The sequence below is a fragment of the Mya arenaria genome, chromosome 1 (genome assembly GCF_026914265.1).
Source record: "Mya arenaria isolate MELC-2E11 chromosome 1, ASM2691426v1".
Classification (NCBI taxonomy): Eukaryota; Metazoa; Mollusca; class Bivalvia; order Myida; family Myidae; genus Mya; species Mya arenaria.
In genome coordinates this window covers 59,338,782-59,357,766 of record NC_069122.1, presented here as the reverse complement: position 1 = coordinate 59,357,766, position 18,985 = coordinate 59,338,782, and the positions used below count along the sequence as shown (strand labels likewise).

Genomic DNA, 18,985 nt, shown 5'->3' with positions numbered 1-18,985 from the left:
CGAATAGGACGGGACAATTGAATAAAAAGACTCTTTAAATAAGGCGTCCTTCAGGTGAGACACGTTAGCGTCAAGGTAACAATATCTGATCAAAAGTGGCGGCCTCTTGTAAAGCAACAACTGTCATGCGCGCAAGAAGATGGTTACGACATTCATCAAAGTGTTGCAAGTAGTGCTTTGTTTAATAGAATTTACGAAGACAAAAAAATGTCCATCCTATAAAGGAAAAGAAGTTTGATTTGAGATGTGTTTAATGAGTGAAAAAGTGTAAATGTAAAAGATCGATATGACTTCATGATCAGGGATTGAACTATCAAGGAGAAGAGTCTAAATGGTCAGGAAGCGAAGTGTCCGATGTGTCATGGTAGAGCCAAATTTGTACAAGGTCGAAATAGATGAAAATATTTAAAGGCGCACAAGACAGTTTGATGCAAATTGTTTTTAATTTTGATGATCAAAATGAATGGGAAATGAATGTGTACAAATACAAAATATTTAAGCGATCTTAAGCCGTTTAGTAATTGAGAAATTGGTGGCCACGTAGGTATTGATTTTAAAAACACACACATTTATGGAGGCTTATGTTTACTGAACTGTACACAAATTCTATCCGTTCTTTGCTTTGATCATTCGAGTAAAATAAGTTAAGCATACTAGTGCATTAAAATAAACCCATAGTGTGCGCCTTTAATGACTTGCATCCTTAATACGCTCGCTTTATAACGTAACATATAATCCAGATCTTGCCGGAAATGGCTGAGTAATTACGATTAAGTTTATACGGAAGTATCTTATTTGTGTTTTATGCCGGCCAGTGAACGATCGATGCATATTATTTCGGATACCTTTTTAAAATGTAAGTATTGTGTTTATATATGTTAGAGGAATGCCGTGTTTGTAGTTTAACACAAGTTCTTAATTATGGAAAAGGTTATAAAGTGTTTAATTTATTTTCATTGCCTTCTTGTGTCTGTTATCATTTAGTTTATATCAGAACAATAAGTCTCAGATCAATGAATATTGATCGTTCTAGTAAGCATTACGAGTGCAGACCGTTTTCGTTGAATGCAACCCTAAATGCTAATTATCAAATGAGAAATGTCCAAGTTAATACAAGACACTATTAACATTGGTTTGAAAACTGTACATTTGGTGTCGATTGAATTGCTGTTGGTTTAAAGGTAAATGTGTAGGTCGAAGTGGCTGGATAAAGGTCCTCGTAGGACACGGGGAAGGATGTCGGACCTTATCATATATATTAACCTATCATTATTTTTGAAAATGAACTTACCCTTTAAAACATGTTTTCAATAGATGACGGTTTCTACAATTGATCCAATGCTTTGATTGTTTTTGAGGTTTTATTACTTCAAAACACATGGATTGTAACAATTGTTTGTGGATGCAAGAGGTAGGCCATGTTTTTTAGGAAAAAAGTTCTATGCACGTATAAAACTACTCAGAAACCTACTAACTGAGTCCATGTTAATCGAATTCAATAGATTATCCAAATTATTACATGTTGTATTTCGAGTAAATCCACAGGCCATGATTAATTAATTATATACATGTAATAGTTAAATGTAAATTATTTGTTTCCACGTTTCGGCACTTAAATAATGTTAGTTTTTCAATGGAATGTAGATTTGTGTTTCAATTCACAAAAACTTAAAACCGTATATTAATGAAAAATTTATTTTACAATATTTCGGATATATGAAATATATACATGTAGGAAACATGCAGTGTGCGATTATTGATTAAAACTAAAAAAGAAAGTGTCGAGGTCATCCCAGGAAAAACTGGAATGTGTTAATAAAAAAGGGCCTGGTCTTAATTCCATGCAATGCTCTATATTTAGAAAAAGAAATAGGTTAAAAGATTGCGATGAAGGCCATCTAAGGGAAAACTGAAATTTGCTGCACTTGTAAACGTGGCCCAAATTTGAATGCGTCAACCGAAATATCTTGCATTTGTCAACGTAAAACAATTGATCATGACCCGCAGAGGAGTGCCATAATTAACCCCAGGGCGGAGTTTTAGTGAAGGAACTCAAACGGTGCATTATTTTCATACCACTGAAATTAATTGGCACATTGCAGGGCTTTTTCTATAGTACCCACGGGTCCGCCTATCGGACCCATTCTCAAAGCAAGATATAAGATATTATTCCCGATCTTTAGAAAAAATCCCAATCAAAAGTGATTTTTTCTTGTTTTTATTTTTTTTAAATTTTTAATGAAAGTATTTTTACCTGAACTGGTTCATTTTCAACATCCTTATTAATTATGTAACGGTAAGTTTTGGGAATAGTTGAGTTCAGAAATCATTGATTTTCATCACATTCAGAGAATATGAAATATTATTTGTCACGATTAATTACAAAATATATTTACACCCCAATAAGGATTGATATTTCAGCCATTTTGGGCCTTTAAAGGGAAAAAATCTAATAATAAATAACTTCCTCATTATCAGGAGACTATACAGCTTGTTCTTTCTACTGTAAATTTTTTCAATTAAGGTATTTTCGCGACGCAAATTGTCCCAAAATGTCTAGGGTCTTTTTCCCCAAATGGGCTGAGAAAGCCCTGCATTGTGACCGTGTATGAGTTACCAAAAACGCCTTTATAAAAGAATGTCCCTGATTGTAAGTAAATGTAGATACAATACACACAGTGTAAACATCTACATGTGTATCATACTTTATTTTTATAATTCATGGTAAAGTTCGGTTTTAAAATCTTAATTAGTTTATATTTTATATTTGTAAATTTGAACAATTAACTCGTGAGCGGTGGTTTCCGAGCCTTCAATGTAATGAAAAGTACCAACATCCGAGATAGTTTGACACAAACAAACTGATCACACTGCAGCAAAGCAAGTCAGTTGTAATAGACAATCGAACAATGCATAACAATGAAAAGAGACAAAGTGTCAAAGATTCCATAAAACTAAAATAACAATTGGTATGCGATAACACAGAGCGACCTATGGCCTATGACCTATGGTCGTTTAATAACTAGTGTAATAAATACATATCCCAGTACGGGCAGAATTACAATCAGTTAATTTTATCTATATAATTAGCACACGTTTATAGTATATTATATATGTACGAATTTTGCATACGTAATTGACATTTTTGTTTGCATGTTAAACCGTATTCCTTGTGCATTCAACTCATGCATTATTGCGAGTGACACATATTGTATGTATACATCAGAAAAATCTTTGAGGCGCTAATGGCTTCCAGCCGTCCCGCTCAAACGGGCAATGGTTTGTAAAATGCACTTTTCACGATTTCCATTTCATTTTATAACAAAATAAAGTATTACAAATTTTAAGGTGTGTCGAAACTAAAATATCGACAGCTGGAACCCTTCAACAATGTTTATATTTGGTCAAAGTTTGTCTTTTAAGACCACAATTTCGTAAGTAAAGAAAATCAGCAAATTTTTCAAGCGTGATTGTTCGATGGATATTAAAACATGAAATTCATGATAACTCAAGAATATTATGTTGGTATATGATTTCAAATCAAAGAGCAAGTTATACTGTAGCATTGAAGACAAAAAAGCCTAGAATAGTGACATTTGTAGAATCTAAACGACCAAACGATATGCACAATTAGGCACCTTATTGTTTGAATATGTACACTTTCATTCCTGTTGGACCATTGGAAAGACAAACACTTTGACATTTTGTGCACGATTTGTTTACATGTTTGTACAGCTCCTAGGTGCATTTTCATTGTTGTTGAAGACTACTAACTCTACAAATATAAATAATATTTGCATGCAAAATTTCCTCATTTCCTTACATTAGCATATAACATCATTTAAAAAAAATAATAGAACAGATAAAGAACGATATGTTTTTAACGATTAAATAGACAAAATCTTCCCAAGTGCTACGGCAGATGTTAATATGTAGGTGTACTTAATGAATTGTTAATATTAATTTCTGTTTTATATCAACATCAGGCTGATAAAAGATGGCGGAAAAGAGAGTTTACGACAGCTCGGAGTTCCATAACTGGTTGAAGCAATGGAAGGCCGTCTTCATTACGAGGAGAGCTCTCCTGCCTTCTGTCACGTTAGAGGCTAAACATCTGCACAAATACTTTCTTCAGAAAGCATCGAATGAGCAGACTTGTTCATCAGACCACAGTCCTATATCGTATCGGCTTCCAATACCGTGTCGATATCATGAAAAACTTCGGTATGAAATCAATGCCATTCACAAAAGAAAGAAACCTTCCTGGAGAAACGCTTCGACCGACACATGGCGAGACTCTCCGTTTGCTGTTGCCAAGTTATTCATGCAGCCAGCAGGGTATGATGATAAATCTTCATTTGATGAAATTGACTTTAACGGACTGGCGGCATTCATATATAACTGCGGGCGATTCACACTCATGGTTAGAACTCTATCTGACGAGGTAAGTAATTTGTTAATCATCAGTTTCCCAAGATTTAACAACATGAACAGCTTGATTGATTTGATTTTGAAAAATATCTTCCCTATAAACATGAATCTAATATTTCGCTATTGATGATATGTAGCCTGTGAATGTCTCATCGGGAAATGTATCACACAAACGCAGATGCGAGTCATAGTAAAAGCTGCAGATCTTCCCTCTCGATTCTGACGTGATAATTTTGTTTTATGGATAGATCACTTGTCTTTTTTTCGGGTAATATTACCCCAGTAAAACCTTTGATTAATATGCGTAAGTTTTGAGTATCTTTTTATGATTCATTGAAATAGATGTTGTTTAAACCATATGCAATATGTACCAATTACACAGGCTATCACCATTGTTTTATCTTGAAAGCTAATAGTACGCACATGACACATTTGCATTTATATGTTAAATTTCATACTGGGATAAGTGTAATAAGTTGTGTAATATGGAGATTTTCAAACTTAATTTAATGTTAAGGCTCGGAAGTACGTTAACAAGATCCGGTGCTCTGACAGACCAGGCCACCGTTGGGTGTATAGACAGCATGGTTGCAGTGCTTAACGATCCAAGTTTCGAAGGAGATCCAGAAGTGCTGGAAGCGAGGAAACAACTGGAAGAGGTAAAGGAAAAAATACAAAAAGGTGTACGAAAGTACGCATGCAATAACAAAAAAAGTTTTGATTTCAGTGTAAAATCAATTTGATTACACGAGTGTTATCAGCAGAACATAGTTTCACGCGTGGCGAGCATGTTTATTAATTTTACTTTCAGTTAAGGACCGAAATTGCAGATCCCAACGCGGACTTGTTGAAATTTATTATCGAGGATATTGCAATCAGAGGCGTTCAAGAAATTACCGAACTTGCTTCTGCAAAAGAAGATGAATGGAGTCAAAAAGCAAGTGAGATAAAGGGTGCCATTGAGAAACTCGGTGGTATTTTGATGTCCAGTTTAGGGGAACAAGGAGGGAGCGCCATTTGCGATATAAAGACAACGTTTGAAAATGCTCTTGCGCAGTTGGATTCTAGCATAGACAATGCTAAGAAAATAATTATTGAGACCACCGAAGAGGGCATACTTAAACTGACCGCCATTGGTCAGTCCGAGAGACTGGAACTCGAAGAAGCAACTCTACGTGGTTACCGTGAACTAGAAGAAACAACTTTTGAAGGAAGACAGGAAGTTGATAGAACGACAGATAGAGGAAAACAAACACTTGAAGATTCAGTTACGGAGGGAAGAGACGAACTACTTGAAATGACAATGGTCGGAAAATGTGAACTGATGAAGACCTCTGAAAACATAACAAGACATCTGGAAGATACAACTGCGGATGGAAGAAACGAAATACTAGAAACAGCAATAGTGGGGATAGGGGAGCTTAAAGACACCGTTGAGAGCGGAAAACACGAACTGATGAATATGATTGGCAATACAAAACAAGACCGCATGAATGAACGGGAAGCTGAAAGAGAGTCTAAATTAACAAAAGCAAAGTCAGGTAAGACTCTTCAAACTAGCGTTCTGTTAATGGACTTCGCTCATGTTTTGTTAAATGTGATTTTAATGACGAAATAAGTACGGTAAATGGTAAAGATTGTCAAAAATAATATACTGACCGCTTGAACCCTTTAACGAATGGTTAAATATGCTGATATATTATATATTTGAAATCCACGAGTTAGTAACGGTTTTCAACAAAAGGCTTAAAACTTAAAATATCCCTCATTTTATGTAAGCTTCCCACTCAAACTAGTTTTTTTATATACTTTAATTGTGTGGGTTTTTTTCTGCAATTTCAGTATCAAAGAGTGAAAAATATAATATTTGTGTTTTCAAATGCATTATGCATAATCGTGAAAAACTAAATATTGGTCCAACATGAGCGATTCCATTTAAGAGTGTGCAAAGCCATTGAATAACTACTGATATATGTCCAGTGAACACGTTTGTCGACCGCAAAATGGTCATGTAATATATTTATTTTAATATATAAGAAAACTCAATTAGGAGCACATGGCAACAAGGAAAATGATTAACAAATATAAAAAAACTGCTCTCAGTACCATATTCACAGAAAAGATTAGAAACTCAGTATCCAATAATAAGTATTATGACCCAAGTGGTCTTAACTATTCCAAATATCCACAATGCCACTAAATGGATATTCTTGAAGGCAACAAGTCCATCATTTGGCATCATCCTTAGTTAAAAAGTTACATCAATATATAACATAAGTAGACTGTTTGTTGTGTTTGAACAGTTATGTTTATATGTAGTTTTTTGGTTTCTCATTCAGTGTATTTTGAGCTCCAATGAAACGTGACTCGGTCGCCAGAAAAGCCTCATGTCATAGTATTTTCCAGCTGATATGCCCAATTTGATTAATTATATGTTGTTATGAACAGGTTTAAGATTAAACCAAAGTCCATTTACATACCATATATTTATTGGTTTAAAAATTGACATTATTAAAAGTAACAAAAATCGATCAATCGAGAACTCTAGCTGGTCAAATAAACATAGAATGTAACTGAGATATGATTTGAATTTAAACGACATTCAGACTGTCAATGACAGCGCGACTATATTGATTGTAGTATTTGAATGTGAAATTTGATCTATAGTAAATATCTAACACACAATCATTTAATATCAACGTTCATAACATAGCAAATCATTGTCCGTCTGTACGTGTGTCCAATAGTACCTCAACTGTAATTTACTCAACTGTATTCCGATTTTGATTTTTCACATAATTCTACTGTAGTTTGGAAAGTTTGTCAGTGTAAAACTGCATAGGTCAGATAATCATAAGTAGTCGTTATGATAAATATTAATCTTTTTAATCACAAAGATGTTCGTGAAAATGAAAATCTGACTTGAAATTCCAATGCAATAAAAGCCGTTTATGACTTTAATCTTTGACTGTGAATGATTAATTGGCTGCTATAAACTTCATTTCAACGATATCAACGTATATATGTTTGGTTTGTTTTTTGTTCGGAGACTGATTGTAGTTTACTGTGACAGATGATGGCAGTTTTATTGTATACTAAACGACCTCCACTTTGTGTTACCGAAAACACAAGTACTTCGTAATTACGATGCAGGCAAACATGTTTGCGTATATTTTCGAAAGCCTTACTAAGATATTATACTAGCATAATAATTAGTGTTCATCAAGAGAGAAAAAAGCTTCGACATCCTAAGTAAAATAACGTAAAACATAAAAAACGCATTCCGTTACGTTTTTTTTTTTCCAGCGGGATATATTAGGTTTGACTAAAGAGCGAAACGCCAAAATGTTAAGCATGATTTTTTTCATGTACTTTAAATTGGTCACCAGGAAATAAAATATTGTATAATATATATGAAATCCTATTTTCAATATATACGCGACAACAATAAAGGAATCAGAGAGCGTTTTGTTACAGGAAAATGAGACTTGTTTAATTAAAATGGTCATCCAGACCTTACCACGTGGAGACGCTCTCATCAAGGTCTACAAAACAACGTAACGTATCGCAATAAAATGTAATGAAATGAAAGGCAATGCAATGCAATACAATACAATGCAATTCAAAATAAAGAAATGTATAAAGTAATATAAATGGTAAAAACAGTTATAAATGAATTTAATATTGAATTACAATATTGAAAATAATAAAGTAGAGTATTCAAGTCGTATCATACCGTAATACCGTATTGACAAAGAAATAATACAATGCAACTCATAACAAATCAGTACAATAAAATACTAAACAAGCAATACAGTTATAACGAAATTGAAAATGGAAGTTCAATATTAACACTTATTTAACCGTGTCACAAATTCGTTTGCATTCGTTTTGAGCAAATGTCTCACCGCTGTGTTGTTTATATAACCACTCTTCGTTTGTGAGGTTTAAATAATGTTTGAGACCGATCAACCATTTTCCTTTTCACTTGGTAAGTTTTGTTTTGCTCTCTGGTTTTGATTGCTGTCCTGCTTCCACTGTGAGAAATAATTACATTTGGGTTGTCTGTACTATTGTCATTCAGCAGTTTTTTAATTGTTCATTCTTTTGTTCTCGGGACGAAAAGTAGAGGAAAGCGCACAATTTCCCATGTCACGAACTGCGCGACATCCTTTTCCGTGTGCATTCACAATAAAAATCACTCAAAATGGAAGTAAATGCGGTTAGTTAAAGTGACAATTCTTATTCAATATGAATAAATACACATGCATAACAAACATAAATTTTGATTAATAAACATTTAACTTCTTCATAAATAGTGCATTCATGGAAAATATTAATTACTGATAACAGGAATGAAACTGTATATTTAATAGCTAAACACGCACAAATATTAAATGATTGGTGAGTGCTTAGAGATTTACTGCAGTCTACTATCGTTTCATTAGGTAGAAATAGCGTGTTTTCTGCACCTTTCTTTCCAATCAAACTCGGTATCCTTCAATGTAACTATTGATTTCGACATTTGTACTTCCTTTTTGGTATAATAAAACAATTATATTAATTGTGGTAAATCTTATTTTGGAGAAAGAGTGCATCTTCCATGTAATGGCTACCTTAAGGACAAGATTAGAACTGTCAGAATTGCGATTCGTCCACTTTCTAATCATTGTCTCACGATGTATTGGATCTATTACATGTTGCTTCAGCAAAGGGTACATATGTCATGCAGTTTAAACGTTTGAATCTGTGAGTATGATGTTTTTTTCAACCAGTGTGCATATACTGAAGATTAAAGGGTTGTTTTTTCAGAGGTATTTACATTAGTGTGTTTCTTCTTCTAGTTTTTTCGATCAAGCAGATACGGTATACAAACTAACATGCGTTTGTCCCTGTTTTTAAAAAAATCACACTTAAGGACGCTATATTAATTTAGATGTAAAAAAACAAAAAAAACAAGGAGAGTTACAATTTTCATAAGTACTAACAGGAAGTTATTATTGATAAAAGTATGTTGTATTTAAAAGGACTCACATTACGAAGATCAAGGATAGGTTTAAAGTTTATTTTAAGTCGGAAGAGAGCAACAATATAAGATTATTTTTATTCCAACCAAAGTCTAAGCTTATCGCATTCATTGAATAACACAGTTAGCATCCCCAACACATACAATGTATGCAACAAAGTTAATACTGAACAGCCGAGTTCGTTTCTGCTCTAAAAAACCATAAAATCGCCTCGTGTTTACCGCTTAAAATATGATGCACCAACACAGCTTATATCATTTTAATAACATTAAAGATGCACTCTTACTCCCATATAAGATTTACCACAATTAAAAATATTGTTTTAATATTCCAAAAAAGGATTAATAACTGTCGAAAACAATGGTTTTTATGAAGGAAAATATAAACCAGTATTCGGCTGCAATGAAATTAAGTGGTACTTGAGTTTGAAAAATCAGGGATTGCAAACACAAAGTTGAGATTGTCATTATGAAAGATATACCTATGTTTTGTGAAAGGTACTGTTTCACTGAGCTTCGCTAATAATACAATTTTCTAAAATTTAACTTATAATTTTAATGGTTAAATGAACTAGTAACCATTCTGTTTTCATGCACCCTTTCTCTGAAGGGAGGAATTTTTTTGAAGTCTTCACTATCCGTCGATCCCTTTTTATTACTTTTTTTGTGATCAGGTATAACTTACTCAATTTTATTCAAAATAACGAAAATGTACAATGGTATGGGGAAGTGGTTTGGTCAACAAACTCGTGAGCCCATCTCAAAGATCAAGGTTACACTTGTAAGTGAATGTACCTCAATATGGATATAGCATTACCTCGTGTCTTAGCTTGACATTACTATTAAAATGAGTTAAACTTCACAAGATAACAAAAACGTTAAGAAGACGTGTCACTCATTCTTGGTTGTCAAACTCTCATAATTGCTTCGCGTTCAAGCCATTACATTTTATTTATTGATTTGACTGCAAGTGAACACTAATTAAAGCTTTACATAACTGTAGAGCACCGAAGGACATCTCACACCAAACCTCAAAGTTGCACTTGGAAGTCAATGTTTTTTAAAATAAAGTACAATATTTTTTTTTCTAAGCCGTAACTTTTAAAACTCTATGAGGAAATCCATAACTTTCACCGAATTTTAGTGGAAAGTGTGCGTCTTTGATAACGTTCGAGCTCTTTTTTATTATTTTTAAAGTAGTTTACAAGGTATATTGATATTGAATAATTTCACTACGTACAAATAATTCCTGCTCTTATTTGTTTTATATCAAGGCACACTTGAAGGTCAAAGTTGCACATTATTGATATGACAGCAATACTTTGCGTTTCTTCCAGTACATTTAGCTTTAAATAGCAAGTTCAATTTAATTTCCAAGAACTTTGTTGGCTGCGAGGGAATATATGTTGTTCATGAACTTCGTGCTCTTACATGAAAGGTCTAGGTTTTTAAAAAAAGAAATATTGATTCAACAATATTGTGAATATAAATTAAATTTATAGAAATATCTATTTGGAGATTGTTGCTCATACAGCTGTGTTGTTACTACAAATGTCAAGCTCACAATGATGCACAATATAAGTTTCTGAGCAGATTTTGATACACAGGAATAATGTTTAACTATATTAAATCCTTACACACATGTTTGAACTCAATTTTAAGGCATTTGGTAAAGCTTATTGATTTTTATAATACCGACCGACCTTTTTTCATCCCGACCGTACACTTTGTTTTGCCGTAGTGCGGATTAATTTTCGTGATTTCTTAAATAATGTGTGTTTTTTGAGAGACTAGTTGACCATTTTATATTATTTTTTCTACAATTATAGTGAAATACCCTTATATAGGTCGGTTTGGTATAGATTCAAATCGAAAAAAAAAGAAAAAAACTTTTGCCTACCAACCTATATTTTGGAGATGTAACTGGAAACAAAGAATTTTGACCTTAATGTTATTGTTTACTATGATTGCGAAAGGGCATAAGATCATAACACAAACCATGTAATGTTTAATATCCCATCCAAACGATGTTATCGCAAGTTATTGTCCATATTACATATTCGATTATTAACGTATTCGTTTGAAAGATAGGCATGTGGCCACAATGTCATAATTATATTCCAGATTTACAGAAACAGTTAATCAACCATTACAAAGAGAATTCTATCAGAATGAAAGTCCGAGTGGATATCGATGCAGCTGTAGAAGACATATATGAGACGCCTAAATTGATATTGAAAAACCGGAATACAAAAGGCGGTACAATAAAAGATACAATTATATCAGAAATTAACAAGATATTTCTGAGCGACGATGGCACGATGGCTAAAACAGTGTTCGTGGAGGGCGAATCGGGCTCAGGCAAGTCCTCGCTTTGCAAAAAGATTGTCGATGACTGGTGCAAACTGAAGCAGGACGAATATGATGCGACAAAGAAAGACAACCGGTTAAGCCAGTTCGAGTTCTTGTTCTACATAAGGCTTCGAGAAGTTGAAGATCAATGCAAAATCAAAGATATGATATTACAGTGTTTGATTGAACGGATTAATTCAGACGATAAAGAGTCTAAAGAATTGTTAGCAGATATTTTGAAATCAGAATGTTGCCTTCTTCTGCTTGATGGCTTAGACGAGTGGAAACATTGTAGCAAATGTAAGCGTGATGAGCGAATTCCTCATGTTGAAACTGGTTGGATGAATTGCACAACATTGATAACAACACGACCATACAAACTAGCGGAGATGAAAGTAAGCCGCTCAAAGATTAGCAACCATGTGCAGTTGGAGGGCGTTCATTCACCCGAGGAGCTCATTCGAAGAATACTCGTTGAGTTAGAGAAAGATCAAGTAGAAACACGTGCACATACCTGCGTTGAATACTTGAAAATGAAAGGTCTGTGGCATTTCAGCGAGGTTCCAATCGTGCTTGTTCACATTACTTGGCTTTGGTATAGATACCAGCTAAAGGCATACATGTCAGTGGCTGATGTTTACGAGAAAATAATAGGAGAAAGGTGGTGTGAAATGAACGACAAGAAAAACATACTGGACAACAAACTTCCAAAAGAAATTCTTGAGTCTTTGAGTAAATTAGCTTTCAATCAACTATTTTCAGAAAACGAAAATGAATCCATTGTTTTTGGCATTACAGAGGGTCAGTTAGAGAATGATTACAAACAACAGTCTCTTGATTCTGGAATCTTGTCCTGCAGTAGAGAAATAGGTGAAAGATCCGTGTCTTATCACTTTTTACACAAAACGCTTCAAGAGTACTTGTCAGCATTGTACTTAGCGAAAAGTGGATCAGATTTGCCCAAACTTTGTCAACACATTCAGACAGTGTACGCACTTAACAGGAAAGAAGACGTACTCAGCTTGTCTCAGATATTTCTGTTTTTATGCGGTCTGAATATAACTGCTGCTGAAGTGTTTTCGAAGACATTAAATGAGCTATTTACTGCACAATGTGAAGGAGGCGGTTATTCAAATGAGAAAGCAGTGATATTCCAAGACATGATACTGCGAGGCTACGAGGAGGCGGAGAGGGCTGAGAACACCGTGGCAGAGTTCTGCCTGCAACATGTCGTCCTTGATCAAAGGACACACATCTCAGATTCATTTTGCATCAGTCTAACAGCGAAACGAAAAAAGTCAAAGTTGAAAATGTGCTTAGAGACAGGTGGGAGAAAATCGAACATTGTGTCATTATTTATACGTGGAGAACGGGACCACTTTTCTGTGTTTCAATCAAAGAAAGATCCAACTCTTTTAGATCTGGAGACTTGCAAAAACCTCAAGTTTGTTGTTTTAGAAACTATTCCTCATGAAGATATAAACCAATTGAATTGTAATGGATTATTGGATTGCACAATATCATTCAGTAAGTACACACCAGCAAATAAACTGATATATTCTCTTCTGTCCTCAGATTTAACACGCTTGAAAAAATTCTCGTTGTGCAACTTTGGTTGGGAATGTAATGCCGATGACATTTTCTCTAAACTTAATAATGTTGAAAAACTAGCCTTAATATGGAGTAGAAATCCAACAAATGATACACAATTCAGCCTTGAGCACCTTCGACATCTGAAATACCTCAACCAACTCTCCTTAAATGGACTTTCTTCTTCTGACGTTGTAAATCTACATTTGCACAATCTTCAAAAGTTGAAAGTCAGGTTCAGAACAGAAAAAAGAGCACCACAGCTGATGACGGCATTACTAGAACAAAGCAACGATTATCTCAATTCAAATCTGGTAAGTGCTCTGGAGAGTTTGAAATGATTACAAAGAAGGAATATTGGACATACGTGATGAACATCAAATGCTGTCTTGTAACCAAATTGTTTACTATATATTGTATTAAGTACAATTACTTTGTCGCTGAAAAGCTACATTTTGATTAAATTACATTCTTACTAGAACGTTACATCGTGTAAAGTGGTAATATTTTACGACTCAGATATTAGCCCATCGAAAGGAATTTTAAAACATATATATATTTTCTGCTTGTCATGGAAGATCACTGCGTAGTAGATTGATCTGTATGGTTAATCTAGTGTAGATGACGCCCACTCGGGCAATTTAAAAAAAATGGCAGAAATGAAACCGGTTTAATTATCAAATTACTGAAGCGACTGAGGTGACGTTTGTCTATACAAACTGGGTGGAAAGTAAAAAATAATACTAGAAAAAGAAGCTTAATGGCTACTTTAATAAAATATAATAAATGTGTTCACAAGTATCAGATAGCCCTGGTTATGGATCCCAAGGTTAAACTCCGCCAAGTTAAAATTCCCTTTGTTCGAAATAGCTTTCAACAAGCACATATGTAAGCAATATTATAATACATAATAACAATAAAGTACATATAAAAATACAGTGTACTAGACGCAGAAATTTTGAATGATGCACATGCGTTCCGAAGGGAGGAGCTTCATCCCTAGTTTTATATTGCAATTTTATCTTGTCATTGCCACGAATGACTAACGAACGTATGTCATGTTTTTTTTTGGTTGTAACTTTAATAGAACATGCTTACATTGCATTTCAGAATGGGCCACTTTCTACCTTAACTGATGTTGAATTGGATAACATGATCATGTCAGCAGAAGTTTTCGGACGCCTTGTTAGTATGATGATACGAATGGGACACTCTGTGAACTGTAAGTTAGACCGCTGTAGTATAGAGCCTGAGGAGGACGCGAGGCAGGAGGAGGTGGATATGGAAAACCAGCCTGTCTTCCAAATGATGACTCAGTCGGCATCACCCGAATATACCACAGACGTTACATTAAGAAATGTGACCATGTCAGCAGGAGTATTCAGGCGTGTCGTTAATATGGTGATACAGTCTGGACACCCAGTGAACTGGGAATTATGGTTTTGTTCAATAGAGCACAAGGAGGACGCGAGGCATATGACTATGAAGAACCAACCCACTCTTCAGATGGTGGCTCCAGACCTTGCATCACTCGACTATTCAACACACATTACATTAAGAAGCATGACCATGTCAGCAGGAGTGTTCAGACGCCTCGTAAGTATGGTGGTACGTTCGGGACATTCTGTGAACTGTGAATTATGGTTTTGTACAATTGAACCAGAAGAGGACGAAAGGCAGCTGCAGGTGGACATGGAAAACCAGCACGCCCTGCAGATGGGGGCTCTACAGCCCGCATCACCTGGCTTTACAACACACATTTCATTATCATGGATGACCATTTCGACAGGAGTGTTCAGACGTCTCATTAGTATGTTAGTACAGTCGCGACATTCAATAAACTGTACGTTTCGTGTATGTAAAATAACGACTGAGGAGGACGTGAGGCAGTTGGAGGGGGAAATGAAGAACAAGTCAGCTCTCCAGGTTGTAGTTCCACAGTCCGCATTGCCTGAATATACAACATCCATTAAAACAGATGGGGTGACCATGTCAGCAGAAACCTTCAGATGTCTACTTAGTATTGTGATACACTCGGGACATTCTGTGGACTGTCAGTTACAGAACTGTAAAATTGAGCCTGAGGCGGATGTGAAGCAGCTGCTGGAGGAGATGGAGAACCAGCCCGCTCTCAAAGTTACGGAGCTCATCGATGATAAAGTTTCCGATTTCAAAAAATGGCATATTGAGTTCAAAATAAACGAATAAAGGTAAGTGACATACTCACAATTACTTGAAATATATAATTAATGAAAATAATAAAACTAAAATGGGACAAAGTAGCAAAACATGTTCTCCTTCATTTTTTGCGAAGACATTTTATGATGGTATGTGAATCATTTAAATCAGCAGTTGTTACGATAGAACACAATTCAAATAGCATACTAGTTTTAATTTATTTTAAAATCATTTTTATGGTAATTTATATTTAGTAACGTAATATTTGTTACTTATATACTATAATGTATTTTTAAACATCAACAATGGATTTCTACATAAACCCTTCAATAAAACGTTTCCATTCTGTGTATAAACTGAGTATTCATATATTTTTAAGTCTATTCAATCAACAACTCGACAAATGCCCCACTGAAAACAAACGGAAATACTATTTCTCTGTCGGGCTCCTACTTGCAAGACTTGTTTTCCTTATTCCAGGTACAAGACATAATGCATATATAATGGATAAAGAATATGTATACAAAATACCTGACTCTTGATCGTTTATTGGCAACAGACAAAATAGTCTGACAGTTATATTTCTCTCCATTTCTTGGTTTGTTGAACATATTTTGTAGTTATTTGTACGGAAAATACGCGTAAATGTACTCAAAGTTGCAATGGATTTGATTGCGAAAATGGTGTTAAGGCACAATTTACTTATTAAATAACATAAATCCCGACCTATCTGCCCTATATTTTTGGCAATGAACTTGCACACTAACAATGTTTTGGTTTACGCCTAACGGCTGCAGAACCAAAGAAATGATACATGCTCGAAATATTATTTGAAATTTGCATAATATTTTACTTTTATGTATCACAACTACAAAATATTCGAGAACTACTCCTAATGAGCACATTCATTGTTATAAGTCGTATCATCATCATCATCATCATCATCATCATCATCATCATCATCATCATCATCATCATCATCATCATCATCATCATCATCAACTCTTTGTTTGAATGTAAATGTTTTTGTTTCAGGTTTCTACGCTTTGAAGACAGCTAAGGTGACGGCTCGACAGAAAATTCGCAGGCAATGAATTTCAGTGAAAAAAGATTTAAACAATGGTATTTTTATAAGAACTAGAGTTACATTCAAATGTAAGATAAGTGATCTGGATTGATATAGGACTGACACATATGAATAGATATGTATATGTTTATTGTCCAAAAAAGAAACCTGATATCGAATAGACGGCCTTAAAAGACGAGTCAATTTGTGGCTATGTCAAAAAAGGTTGATGGAATTGTTGACAATTTATTTATCCACGCGCGCTTGATTACAGTGGGTTTGTACTTTTCTTACACGCGAAATACTTAAAATATATCAACTGGTACCCACCGTGTGCGGAATACAATAGCGAATGTGTGGGTCCTTCAGCTGACGCATTGTAAACAGTCGAAAAGAGATTTGGAAATCATTCCAGTGATAATTTTTCACGAGCATTGTGAACACATTTATTCGGAAAGTGATGAATAAAATGGAAAGAAGTTATATATAGTTATAAAAAGTTGTTGTGCCATCGTGACTATGTATATAATGATATCTGCGTGTTTTGAAATGGTTTTTTTCCTAGGTCAATTATACTACACGTATCAATCACACATTTTTATATTTTGCTTACAACATGATTATTTCGTAGGTGGTATTACCAACATTGACTTTGAGCATGCTCACAACTCATTTATTGTCAATAAAAACATATTATTTCCAAACATTGAGCCACTGTGTACCGAAACAAACACTTAATCCCTGTATGTCTTGTGACTCATACTGGCCCCAGTTTCTCGAAACTTCTTATGTCTCTTATTACAGGATTAAGTTAATCGCACTATTTTTCTTTGTCTTTAATTGGAGTAATATCAACTTCAATAAGAGTTATTAGACTTTAAATAGGAATTACTGTTATGGTTATCACAATAAACCATATTTTATTTCCCAAAATCACATTTAAGTATGTGTTTTGTCTAACTTAAATAATGGACGAAATGGCCTACGTATTAATCTTAAAAAGATTCCTAAGTGTACTGCTGCTGTTTATAGGTGTATCTGTTTATTTATGCCTTGTACGATATTTTTATTTTAAATTACTGTAAAAAGAGTTGCATTTCATTGCAAACATTTGCATAAATTGCATGTTTAAATGATTTAAAAGGGACATCAGACATAGAAAAAACAGATTTTCTAGTTTTTATATATAGTATGTATGCACTGCGCTGCTCGTGGAGTTTTGTGCTGTTCTTCCATATTGCTTGTTTGTAATTTTATATTCTATGTCTTTTGCGTTTACCAAGTGCCATTAGACCGGGTTTATGTTTAAACGTTTTGCTACTGAGCTTGTTTCTGTAGCTTTTTGCATAAATATGGGAACAAAATTACAGTGTACACCATCATGAAAAGTTCATATAATAGTTCTTTTAATTTGTTAACATGTAATTAGAGTCGTGACATAAAATGCTTCATTTTGCTGAAAAAACGTTATTAGTGGTCAACATTTTCTTTTGTCAAATGAGAAATCAGTTTTTCTCAATTCTTCCAATAATTTTATTTCAACAAATGAGCAGTCAGCCAATATTGATTTAAACATGTAAAGCGATACAAAACAGTGGCTTACCTATTTCGTAGGCAGTTTACACAAGTATATACAAACCACTAAAATGTTAAAGGTTGTAAGCCATTACTTACATAAAATAAATGGTTATGCGCCAGCATGGCAAAAAACATTTATTTTTGTCTTTTGTAATAACAGACAATTATCCTTTAACTGTTACGTAACACTTTTGAAAATATGCTTATTAACGGCTTGGATTAACGAAATTCTACTTAAATGATAATCTTCTTGATGCTTAGTCATCAATTAAGTAAAATAATCAAATTTCAGCCTAGTGAGCTAGTATTTGTACTTTTACAATATAACTTTAAAAATTGTTTTATTTGTACTAATATGTATCGTCCGTCTTAGTGATAGCAGAGTACATTAAATTACTGTAAATAAAACTCTAATGACTTATGGTTGTCCGGTTAGCACAGTGGTTAGCGCACTCGCTTCTCACCACGGGTTCGATTCCCGGCCTGGGTGCATGTGAGTTTGGTTAGTGGTCACCAAGCCGGAAAAGTGAGTTTTCTCCGGGTTCTCCGGTTTCCCCCACTACAAAAGACCACACTCTCGCGCAACATCGTGCCAACGAGAGTGACTTAGTATAAGCTATCATAGCTTCATTTACAATCGTTGTAAAATATATAATGGTTAAAGTGAATACAGCTCCATTTGTTTTAATATGTCATGTGCATTAAAGTGATATGTCTTATAGTTGTACGTGTCTTTAATAAAGTTTGTAGTACATAAATTAGGC

The 18,985-nt window shown here is 34.3% G+C and overlaps 1 protein-coding gene across 1 annotated transcript; it reads left to right on the top strand.

The window, feature by feature from the left end:
• Positions 1 to 577: 577 nt before the first annotated feature.
• LOC128238993 (uncharacterized) lies at positions 578 to 18,355 on the top strand. The gene is made up of 7 exons (XM_052955392.1): positions 578 to 856; positions 3,987 to 4,444; positions 4,949 to 5,090; positions 5,243 to 5,972; positions 11,582 to 13,713; positions 14,510 to 15,609; positions 16,613 to 18,355. The coding sequence occupies exons 2-6, from the start codon at positions 4,146 to 4,148 to the stop codon at positions 15,605 to 15,607; spliced, it is 4,401 nt and encodes a 1,466-aa protein (XP_052811352.1). The 5' UTR covers positions 578 to 856; positions 3,987 to 4,145; the 3' UTR covers positions 15,608 to 15,609; positions 16,613 to 18,355.
• Positions 18,356 to 18,985: the final 630 nt, after the last annotated feature.

Bases quoted from the DNA above. Each gene is read 5' to 3' on its own strand.
- LOC128238993 (XM_052955392.1), top strand. From the start codon at position 4,146: ATGAGCAGACTTGTTCATCAGACCACAGTCCTATATCGTATCGGCTTC. The intron at 4,445-4,948 runs GTAAGTAATTTG...TTTAATGTTAAG, and splicing joins TTAGAACTCTATCTGACGAG to GCTCGGAAGTACGTTAACAA. The intron at 5,091-5,242 runs GTAAAGGAAAAA...TTTTACTTTCAG, and splicing joins CGAGGAAACAACTGGAAGAG to TTAAGGACCGAAATTGCAGA.